General features: G+C 29.6%; 1 protein-coding gene across 1 annotated transcript; it reads right to left on the bottom strand.

Annotated features, from left to right (window-relative positions):
- Positions 1 to 2,081: 2,081 nt before the first annotated feature.
- Positions 2,082 to 7,247, bottom strand: LOC143045532 (pituitary homeobox x-like). Its single transcript, XM_076218112.1, has 3 exons — positions 6,905 to 7,247; positions 4,196 to 4,401; positions 2,082 to 2,966 (listed from the first exon to the last, which is right to left on the bottom strand). Exons 1-3 carry the CDS (start codon positions 7,104 to 7,106, stop codon positions 2,439 to 2,441), a joined length of 936 nt encoding a protein of 311 aa, XP_076074227.1. The 5' UTR covers positions 7,107 to 7,247; the 3' UTR covers positions 2,082 to 2,438.
- Between the last annotated feature and the right edge of the window lie 5,356 nt (positions 7,248 to 12,603).

Genomic DNA, 12,603 nt, shown 5'->3' with positions numbered 1-12,603 from the left:
TCCAAATCGATCAGAGAGATATTTTTTTTATTACATTGGGGACTTTATGAATCAAATGTGTTTAAATAAGAAACAAATGTTTATTCGGTGCATTTAAATAATAGTAAGTAGTTTTTCCAGCCTGTGGAGTAGCTACATAACTAGAATGAAATTCAAAACAGTGTGGTTGTGGCCGTTGATTGACACATTAAATTCATCCATTGACTTGGACAATTTAGGTGAACGTTTGTATGTAACGATCACTGTTCACTATGTACTTTTTAAAGACACATAAACTATGGGGTCACCAAAGGTTCTCAACACCTTAATAAAGTAATTCGAAAAATTAATCAGAAATAACACGATGTTTTGATTTATATCAATTATATAAATCAAAACATACAGGTTATTCCTTATTAATTTTTCGAATTATTTTATAATTATAGGCGTTGAGAAACCTTTGGTGACCCCACAGTTAAAATGTCTATCGTAGGTACGTCGTTAACAGTGGTCGTTACAGACAAACGTTCACGTAAATTGTCCAAGTCAATGGATGAATTTAATGAGTCAATCAATGGCCACAGCCACACTGTTTTGAATTTCATTCCTTATATTATCTATAAGGATTGGCAATCTGTCGATCAAGCTAACAAGTTTGGTAATTGTTCTCTTCATTTTATATTTGATTTTTTAGATGTATTGATATGTTATTTTGTGGTATAATCATTGCAAATGTTTTTCGTTTTTTTAACGGATGGAGATGAACGTCAATTCATTCGTTTGATTGTTTGAAGCAGGACTAACTTTTTCCGTTTTTTCTCTGCATTGAAATTTTGTACTTGTTCTATTTATGCAATGCAAAAGACTGTGTCGTCCTTTCTTGTTCGTTGCTGTGTAAAGGCTACTGTGGTGCGTAGGAAACTCTATTTGAATTAAGGACGGCATCATTTCGTATCAGCTGGTTCTGTACTCTAACCTTGCCTGACAAAAAAATGCTAGCGTTCTTTGGTACGATATTGGCAATTATAGATTTTGTGCTTTTTGGTTTTGTTATCTTGTTATTCGTTTTAATATTTAAATTTTTGCTGTGCCTTTGTTTTTGTTTTTTGTATGTACCTTTCATTAGTCTACGGATTAAGTTTAAATAGAAAGGGTTTGCTATTAATACAGCATTGGGTTAACCCCGTCACAAGTTTATGTATAAAAAACATGTGGTATGATTGCCAAATAAGACCACCCTCGACAAGAGACAAATCTACATGTGCCTATCCCAAACCAGAACCCTCTTCAATTATTATATTAAATCATATATGTACGTGGTTTTTTAAAAACTTATTTCTTGAATTAGAGTTTGATGGAATCACAAGCAGATTTTGAAAATCTCTTGAGTATTTTTTTCCCACTTTTTTTCAAATTCAGGTGATTCAGAGCTTAAAACCAGAGACTACTATGTGTTATAGTAGTCTCAGTTGAAACATTTTCATAGTATTGACATTTGCATATTGTCTTTAATTGGAAACAGTATAGATATCGACCTCTAGTTATGTAGTTGTAATTTGTTTTGTTGGTTTGCTGTCTCATTCACATAAATAAAACATCACATTCTATTTTTAAATGTCGGACTATAATAAATATGCATGCAGTCATTATTCAATATCTTGTATTTCTGTTTACTCATATACCAAATCTGCTACAGACATCAGGGAAAGTGTACATAATGAAAAACAAAAACACTATAAAGGAAAAATACAGTGCTTCAAAACTCTAAACAAAATTTCTTATGTTTTTTAGTGTTTTTTGTTTTGTTTTTGTTTTTTGTTTTTTTAAGAGGCGTTGTAATTTTACAACTGTGTTCTATCGAGTTTAATTTTGTTTGAATGAAAACTTTGTTATAAATCCAATGGACAAATAAAATACAACAAGAGAATGCGTGGAAAAAATCGTGGAATAGTCTATCTCATTTGGGCAAATGAAAACTGAAAATTCAATTTAATATATTTTTGATATTTTATTATGAACAACATATTTCAAAGAATTTAGATATTTTATCCAAATTCTCAAGTTTATATTGTTGTTACTGCGAGAGAGCAGCAAAAGCACTATGATAGATGAAATGTTGCAAACATATTGCTCTTGGACTAGACTAGACATTTTACTCTATATCATATTAACAAAACAATAAATATGTGTATACATGTAGTTCTAACAACTGCTGTTTACACGTGTTGTCAACATATATATACATTTTGTTCATACATCGAATGCACATGTCTCCAAAATACAGTCATTTCATGTACTATCATTCCGACAAACCAATCTTACATCTATTACTGGCAGTGTCTTAGTTAATCGTGGCAAGATACGCAAGGAACCAGTTCTTTGTCCATCTACTGATAGTCTTGATGTGTAAACCGAAGATCCAGTTCATGTCAATTGTATATATTTCAATGTTATATTTATCAAACGACACTTCCATTTCCTACAGTTGCATATTGACATGCAGACAATGATGGCTGTCGTGGAGGATAACCAAATGTCGAATGTTGTTTAGCTCGAAGTCTAAGAGAAGCGATACTACTTGAACACTGGTCTCTATTTGCTGTGTATAAATACTGGGCACCGGGAGGTCCATATGGACACGGTGTTCCAGTGGCACCCATATTCGTTGGTACATTTTGAACATTTTGCACCATAGCATTGCTGATACTGTTTGACATGCTGGATGGCGAAGAGAAACACATTGGCTGTGTAGAAACTACGGAAGACAAATGAGGATTAACAGAGTTCAGTCCCCATGGAAATGATTTTGCGCCTAGTGGGCTGGGAACTTTTGTAGCCCAGTAATTTGGATTCGTGTATCCATTGTAGATAGAATCGTCAAAAGGTGTCTGCATAAGTCCTGTGAATTGAGATCCGAATCCAGTTTTGAAAGTATCAATGTTCCTTTCCCTTTTTCTCCATTTTGCTCTCCTGTTCTTGAACCAGACCTACAATTTAAGAATAAATATTGAATGTCATAGAATTCTGTCAACAAAATAAATTTGCTAATTACATGTTAATGGATATGTCCAGTCTATGTCAGACATATAAAAAGATAAAATTTTTATATCAGTTAAACATTTATCTGTAGAAAATTCAATATCGTTTTGAAAACGTCATATGTTGTTTGAATAGTGACCATTATATAAGGGAAGTCTGTTTGGAAACGGTTGAGATCTCCTACTTTATTAAATCATAAACTTGGATATTAGCTATTAATTCTCCGTAAGAAATTTATAAAAATTTATTGTGTAAATTTACAGTCAATTTAGAAAACTAATTAAGCTTTATAAAGGATAGCTACTGTATATCAAGCTTATTAGCACAGATAAGTGGTATATTGTTCAAATCAAATATTAAAACTCCCATATTAATAAATTATTATCAAGTATCATATAGTAAGTGAGTGAAAAGTTTTCAATTTTTTATGTGTCATGTTTTCATGCAGCCACTCTAAAATATTACTAAAAATCAAGTTTTAAAATCAGAAATTATATAAATAATTCATATTTCTTTGGAGTGTAATTCAAAGAACTATTTCAGGAGGAAAATGAACTCCCGAAAACAGTGAAATCGTATAAAACAGCTCAAATTTCTGTATCTTGATCAAATCTGACAGAAAGCTGCGGTAACAAATTAGGGGTGGGAGGTTTAACATGGCACTTGAAAACTATCCGTTATAATGTGATAAAATTTATTGTATAAACTTCTCACCCCCTCCTATCAATGCATTTGAATGCTGATAACTTTTCTAACACCTTATGTAATTATTTGTGTATCTTAAATCAAATACATCAAGATAAACTGATACGGTTATTAGCAAATTACAAAACGTGTCAGATTGAACAGATTTCTGGATAGGAAAATCATAAGTCATCAACTATTAACTGTAATTTGTTGTTTCTTTGCAATAAATACTACAAGAATTACAGATAAAAACCTGTCTTGAAATTCCCCAATTTTTTCCTATATTATGATAGAAACAATTTGTAAATGTTAAAATATTTCGAATGAATACGCGCCTGTGAAAATTTTGTTGGTTAAGACACAACACAAAATGTGAAAAGTAGTTTTATGAGACCTCGCAGAACCCTAAAATACTTTTCAATTTCTTATTTTATATTACTGAAATATGCTATAATTAATATAATATTATATGACTATAAAGAAAACTTACTCTGACTCGTGCTTCCGTTAAGTTGGTCCAGGCAGATATTTCCTCTCTGGTAGCCATGTCTGGATAACGATTCCTGGCGAAGGTTGCTTCTAGTTCTTGTAATTGCTGACTAGTAAAATGGGTTCTCTGTCGTCGCTGTCTCTTTTTCTTTTTGTCATCCTCCGATCCGCTATCTTCGCATTTCAACTTGGAACTATCAAGAGATTCTGTTGGAAGAAGAAGAAAAAAAAATAATGGATGTGTTCAATGTTTTAATTATGAATATAAGATGCATTTAACAAAAGTCGTTACAAAGATCGGTTTTATATAAAGGTGGTATGTAAAGATATGCCTGTCTTGTTCTAAAAGATTGTATAAATATGTTTCATGTCTAGAAATATATATTATATTTAACTTGTTATCGCTTTTTAAAAGTGTTCGACACTTCCAAAAGAAAAAAAAAACAGGAACATGCATGAGCAAATATTTACATCAGAATACTTCGAAAATTTACAAATTCAAACATTTTGTAATTTAATGTATTTTCGGTCAAATCGAATAACAGAATAAAACAAAGTTCATTTAACACTTCAGTAATCCGTTTTAATTTGAAGATAAAGTAAATTTATTTAAAGGGTTTATAGTTTTATTTAAGAATTTGAAGAACAAAATTCAATTCATACGCCTATAAATCATTCTTATTAAATAGAATTAAATAATTTACTACATTTGAAAGTTTTAACTAAATAGAGATTGTTTAAAATTCCACACATTTAAACACAACAAAACACATAGTTAATAGTTCATTTACATAAATTATTTGAAAACCCCATTTAAATTATGTGTAAACTATGGGATAAAAAGACACATATATTTGACATGCAATTGAGACGGACTGATACTCCAATAGCAAATTAGTCAGTGACATTAATTGTAATTGAAACGTAATTCAATAACATTAATATCATATTCTACATAATTCCGATACTTGAAAAAGACTGACATTGCTAAAATAAAATACATAAGAACAATTTGGACCAAAAATCGTGATCTCAATAACTAACAGATAGGGCAAAGCTATCATACTCTGACATTAATAATGAAAACAAACGAATTTCACCAATTTTCAAGAGTTTATTTTATTCCTCTTCGTTAGATTTAATTCAGAGATATGTACACTTAAAAGTAAAATACTATGAACCCGGGCGCCTTTACTATTCATCGACATAGGAATTTATGGAGGCAAGTGGCTTTTCTAAAAAGTACTTGTCAAAAAGATCTAACCCTACTGCGACACTACTTGAGTATAATTTGATGTAAATTTAAATATCTTTGAAATACTTTCTTCTTAATTGCAACAAGCAGACTTTAGCATGAAACATTAAAATAGAGAACATTTTAACTTGTGAAGAGTTCTTCATGAAAAGATAAATTGTCACCCATGGATGTAGGAAATAAGTAATAATGCTAAATAGTGAGCAAGACAGTCTAAATCAGCCGCATGCAAGAAATTCATTTAAGCACTTTTACAATTATTTAAAATGTGTTTCTAGACGGGATTTTCATTTAGAATCAAAATAAAAACATTGTACAACATGAACACCGTTGCTTTTTTAGTTTTACCACCATTAAAATTAATAAATATCGATGTTAATCGCCATTTGTAGGTGTCATGTTACTCGACAGAGCTGGTTAAATCTATTAAGAAGTCAGCTACCTTTCATAAACTTAACCTTTTCTATTGTGTCAGCATGAATGCTATGTTTTTATCTTTAACCTTTTTAATTATACATTATATGTGGTCGAATAAAACACACACAGTATAACCATGCATGCAAATAACTTTGTTGTGTAAAGTTTAATTGTTTAGTTACTAATAAATTATGTTTCTTAATATTTGTAAAAATAAATTTTGTACTTGTTTTGAGTTTTTGTAACATATTTTAATTGTATAATTCAAAAGAAAAGAAAAAAGAACATGTTGTACGGGCTTAACCGTGTGAAATAAACCGCAAATTAGCTTCATTTAATAGAAATATTTATTCACTTTAAAGCATGGCACCAAAGAGCTACTGAGAATACACATATTCAACAGCATCTCAAACATACTTTAGTATGTAATAGTAAAATACCCCCAGAAAATAAAACGTCTGGGATAATGCTAAAATTAATAAAATTGAAGAGGCATACATTTAATATATTTTTACAATTATTCTTAAAATATTAATAAAATCATGCATTATTAATAGTAAGAGAAAAGTCGAACTAAAGTACTACATGGCACTGCAATAATAAATGAAACTTATTTTTCAGTAAGGAATTGACAAGCGTCATTCAAAAAGTCCTCTTGAAACGTACTTGACAAGACAAAAGGTCACACTTATGTCTTTAAAATCCATCAAATTTTATTGCAAAAGACTCACAAGGACCGTGCTGTGCTTAGAGAGTCTGGTATTATATCTTGTTTAAATGATTTATTCCCCACTTAAAAAAGTAAAATAAAATAGCATGCATCAAAATGTAAGAAGATAGAAATAATTTTCAAAGTTATATATTAAATATTTTTCACATACTATCTGAAATATTCTAATGTCTGAAAGTATTTTTATCATTATGCACAGCTATGTAAATTTATTTTTGATATTTTATTTTATTTTGCTCAAGAGACGTTTATATTCTAATTTACGAAACTTTGAGCAATTTATCTTAACATTACTTTAAGTTTCTTACCAGAATGGCCTTTATCCAAGGAACTTTCTGTCGAGCTCGGAGACTCCAGCATTGTAGCATGTGTATTATGTGTACTGTGAGGTACAGTTAAAGACGATTCTGTGGAGCCTGTTGGTACTGTTTCTAAATGATGCATGGTCATCTTGGAATCTTGGTTATGAACACTGGCTACGAATTCTTCTAGTGATATATGTTCGCTCATAGAGTCCGTTTATTGTAATAAAAACACTATTGTCTTCTTATCCTCTCAGGACCAGAAATAACAATTTTAAAATATTTTGAATGAATGAAAATCACTTTTGGTAAGTATCTGTTTAAAGATAAAGTCCCATTGATCTCACTCCGACAGTATTATCTTGCTCGACTCTAATTCTCCTATCAAATTTCAACACTGTGGATCATACCATAATGTAACTGTAACAAAGTTTTAAACTGATAACTTTTAACTCCCCAATGTAAGAAAGATTTGTGAATATATAAAGACTGCTTATCAAACTTGATATAGCAAGAACCATATCAATCATGAATATATACCCCCTTGCTTCGCCTTATGGGCATGTGCTTGTTCGTGACGTCACAAATAGAAAAGCAATGGCTACTGTCTTTAGAAAGTAAGCCAGCCAATCCCTGAAGAGCCTTATTATCATTAGCCACGCGCTAATTTAAATATGAATCTCTAAGGGCATAATATTGAAGAATACATGGAAGATTTGTTTATAATTTGATAATTCAGTTTCACTCAATAATTATCCTTCTTCACGTGTATTGAATTTTACGGATCATTGAAATTTTGTAATACTTTACATATTTTTATTTAAGATTTGGATAAAATTTACAATAAATATTATAATTATATTAAGTTATAATAACAAAATTAATGGTTTTGGATCAAATGGATTTATCTCTCATTCATGGAACACTAAAATAAATAAAATAAAGACAAACAAAAAAACAATATGATTTTAATCATGATGGTTGATTTTAATAAAAGGATCTGCGTTCATGAGATGAATTTATCATATAACTCGCTACAATTACTTTGGAGAACATTGTTAATTCATGTGCAAACACTGTAAATATATATTTTGTAAGTTGATTTGTTTTTTTTATTCTTATTATTTGTTGCAATTAAAATATTTTATATTTTTCTTCTTCGTTTTTTCAATACACAAGACCGTCTGCTTTTCCTAATTGTTTAATCCGTGTCATATGTAATTACAGAATTAACCATTATTAATATAATTTTCATATGATTATAGCGGAACTTTAGATGCTATCAGCATGTCCACAGACTTAGTACGCGTACTTAGTAAGTCTCACTAGACAGACTTTATAGCTGTTAGCACTTACAACTGTCACAAACCATTCAAATATTATAATGATAGGTGTTAAAATTTTATTATGAATTATTAGACCACTTCTCACTTTCTATATGCAAAAGTAAATTTAGCTTCCTCATGGGGAGCCGGTTTGATGAATCGGAAAAATTCAAAAGATCTAAACACTCACATTAAAACATTAACAATTTATTCTTGAATAAATAAAAATTCAAAATTTCAGTTCGAAAGGAAAATAGAAATCTTTATAACATTGTACTTTATATTTCAAGTTAAAGTTTTCTAGTTTCTTTTTTAAGTTGTTTATGTTATCATGGATTAGACCGTATGCAGAAATTCTGTAACTTTTTTTATTTTTGTCTTTGAACGTAATTTAGAATATGTATTATTAAAAAAAAAAATAATACTTTCAACCTTAAATGAATGAAATTATAAACCTAAATAACGAACGTTTTAGGAGGGGTCAATAATGTTATAAATTTTAATAGGAAAGGTTCTGTTGCAAGTGTTATAATAAATAATAGCAAAAAAAAAAAAAAAACAAACACTTTTGTCAACGACGTTCATAAATGAACTTCTAACAATACAGTTGTAGAATGAAAATGAAAATGACAAAAATAATCCTGTAATTTTATGAAAGCAAAGCACGTGTGTAACACTATAAACAAATGCTATATTTTAATCACGAGGTTGTTTTTTTATTTTTATATTTTCATGGTAATACCAATGTCTTAATTTTAGAGATATATTACTACAATATCAGATTTTGATAACCTGTGAAGAATAGACATACAAAAATTGGCAGGAACAGAACTGGCAGTAGTGATTATATTTATTCGTAAAAATGGAACGTGAGCTTTTCAATGATAGATAAAGCTAAACCAAACCATGGGGTATATAACCAAAAACCTAAATATTGTGCGAAAAAAAACTCATTTTGATAAATGTGTCGTTATTTATTCAATTATTAAATCTTCCTCAATATTCTTCCTAAGTAAAACAATTTGTAGGATACAAAGTAATACTTTAAGTCTTGTTAATATCCGAAGGTGTCAAAAGGTATTTAGAAAATTCAATTTTGTCACATAATTTGATTGGAACATATCTAATAATGATCACCGTAGATAAAATGAAAAAGTCGTAATAATTAAAAAGTGTCAAAACAGAATAACAAGAGCCTTAATTCGCAGTGAAATGTTACGGATTAACATCCTAAGGTCACAGACACAGTAATAGTATTAACACTTCGTTACCATGTTAGGTCTAAGTGAATTTATCTTAACGAGAAGACGGACTAATTGCACTTATGGTCCATTTTGTACAAACAAAACCTTAATTTGTAGGTCAACAATTCAACAGGTAGCACGTATCGGGTCACATCGACATTTACAAAATTTAGATAATCAAAAATCATAAAATGTTCATCTTCAATATATATTAAGTACATTTTAAAGGCTTATTCCCGGATAATTTAAGCCAATATTTTTATTTTTCATATTCTAAACGCACTTGTTCATATTTGATACCGTTCCTAAACAAATTCTATGTTTTTATACTTAATGTAGAAACAATTTATGAAATTTAAGTGCAGTTTAGTATTATTTTTGTAACATGGTTGTACGAAATGTTTATTCAAAAGCCAATTAGTAAGCATTTTTTTACAACGAGACTATACGGAATTTTTTTTATTTGACCTTTCTTTATTTTAAATTAAAACAAATATTATTTATTTATCTAAAATATTTTAATAAATCCTGTTCAACAAACATAAATACAAAGACAACCGACCAATTTGTTTTTCAATTCGAAGTGAACCGACAGGTCTCATTCAATTCAGTTATTGGTTATTTAGCTGTTCTATCATCGTTCTTTGAATAAAAATACCACTGTACTCAAATGAGAAAAAAATTACCCAAGCAACACCAACTTAATATCATTGTTACATTTTATAATCATCTTAAATTAACAAAAGATTAATAACGTTAATTCCTGTAATATATAAATATTTATTCATTCGCAGACAGCATCAACTGCAACAACAGACAACCATTATAATATATACATTTTGCTTATTGTTGAAAACCGTACGATGACCTATTATAGTTGTTAATTTCTATGTCATCTGGTCAGTTGTTGAGAGTTAATTGTCTCCTTGGCATTCATGCCAAATCTTCTTATTTTTATATAACACATTAAAGCATTTGTAATTGTAATATAAAAAAGACAACGCACATGGCAAAGAAAATTAAAATACTGTTATATATTCAGTCTTTAATATGCAAACAAATTGTGATTCTGATAAAGATACATCAGAGTAAAAATGATCATATAAAGTAATCTTGGGAGGTATCAATCAAAATAAAGAAACAAAATCATTGACACCCTTACAATCCACCAAAGAATGGTCCAGTTTGTATTCTTCACCATTAATACCCGGATTAAGTCTATCAGACATTTAACTGTTTTCTTTTAATGCTAATGAGCATTGGACATCTGTCTTCATTTTTCTATAGGTGCGATACTGACCAGTTGTTTGACAACTTTTTCTTGTCAGTTTCATCAGCCGTCATTAAAATTACTCGCATGACGAATTTATCATGTAATGATTGACATGGTTGTTATAATGTTAGATAGAGTGTTAAAAGGGACACAACCTGTGAATATACCCGTAATAATTACCCGAGATTGATTATTCCCCTTGGTTTAACTTCTTGAGACAAGTGTTTCTTAGTTTTCGATACATTATCGTTTTAATATATAAGCTTCTGTGTCATTTTGATCATATAAGTTGACATCCACCCTGTCAGTCTGCACTTAATTAAAACTTATCATCGGAGGAGAACACCCAGTTTCTAATTGGTAAAACTATTGTATCATTATGAAGAATTAAATAATTTAGGAAAATATGTATATTTTGCTTAGAAAAAAATCAGTCCTTGTTCCTATTCTTTATACATTTAAAATAACAATTAGATACTGATGCTGGTGTGCTGTAAGTATTTGTTATATTTTATAATAGATCTTTTGCTAACGAATAAAGCTATTATTATCACTAGAACACACCCGCGAGATCGCGGGCATTCAGAGCGTAGTTTAAAGTATGTAAAGTGTTGTTGGAAGAATTTTGTAAAATATTGAATGACTGGAGAATTTCAGCAAAAGTATCATAAGTCATAGGTTATTGGGGTCAGGAAAATGCTCTTTTTTTTTATCCCTCCTCCTTTATTTCCAATATTCCCATTTTTTGGTTTTCTATCAATTTCAATATGAACATACATTTAGTATGTTATGAACATTCAAGTTAGGTGCCTGTAATTCAGTGGTTGTTGTTTGTTTATGTATTACATATTTGTTTTTCGTTCATTTTTTTGTACATAAATAAGGCCGCTAGTTTTCTGGTTTGAATTGTTTTACATTGTCAGTTCGGGGCCTTTTAAAACTGAGTATGCGGTATGGGTTGTTGAAGGTCGTACGGTAACCTATAATTGTTATTATCTGTGTCATATTGGTCTCTTGTGGAGAGTTGTCTCAACATGGCAATCATACCACATCTTCTTTTTTTGTAATCAATGAATTTTGTAAAAGATTTAATGACTGGAGAATTTCAGAAAAGGTATCAAAAGTTCACATGAATATTTTTTGCGCTTATCTGTATATTATAAACATTCATTACTATATAAATATAGTGTATTTTCTTTCAATTCTAAGTTTACTAATCGATCCATAGTGGTCATTGATATAGTATACAGACCCTCTCTATTTAATAAACTCTGTGACTGCCGTGGATAGTAAACTTGAAAATGATAGCAAATAGAATTTTGAAAATACACTTTATTTTTTGTATATGTATGTTCAAAGTATACAGAAAAAAGTATACAGAAAAACGCAAGCCGGAAGTCTAATCTGACTTAAAATTTCGTCCAATGACGGGACAATATCCGGATGCCTTTTTTCTCGTTTTTCTCCAAAAATAACTCAATCTGAATAATCATATGAATGGATGACAAATGGCACTATGCACTGTACCTATAGGACACAGAGGCGTTTTGATCAAATAATTGTGGAAAGAAGAGAAGCGACACCCAAAATGAGGTCTTCTCGTTTAATAGTATAGATATTTACAGTTTTATAAAATGTATCAACTTACAGTTAAAATACTCCTTCTTCTCAACCATTAATTCAACATATCAAAACACTAATAAAACTATGTTTTTAAACATGTTTATTTACTTCATTTGGGTGTATATATTTTCATATTTATACATTTTTATTTATCTTATTTTTCTTATGTTATCACATCTAATATTTTGTTTTTAATTTCATTGTAACATTTGTACTTGCATAATTTTAAACTTTTATGAA

This window comes from Mytilus galloprovincialis, chromosome 9, assembly GCF_965363235.1.
Source record: "Mytilus galloprovincialis chromosome 9, xbMytGall1.hap1.1, whole genome shotgun sequence".
In the NCBI taxonomy this organism is placed as follows: Eukaryota; Metazoa; Mollusca; class Bivalvia; order Mytilida; family Mytilidae; genus Mytilus; species Mytilus galloprovincialis.
The sequence above is the reverse complement of the archived record's forward strand: the minus strand, read 5'-3'. Positions and strand labels throughout refer to the sequence as shown.

Coding starts and splice junctions, on each gene's coding strand:
- LOC143045532 (XM_076218112.1), bottom strand. CDS start 7,106: ATGAGCGAACATATATCACTAGAAGAATTCGTAGCCAGTGTTCATAAC. Junction 4,402..6,904: donor CTTGGATAAAGGCCATTCTG/GTAAGAAACTTA, acceptor TTCTTCCAACAG/AATCTCTTGATAGTTCCAAG. Junction 2,967..4,195: donor TAACGGAAGCACGAGTCAGA/GTAAGTTTTCTT, acceptor CTTAAATTGTAG/GTCTGGTTCAAGAACAGGAG.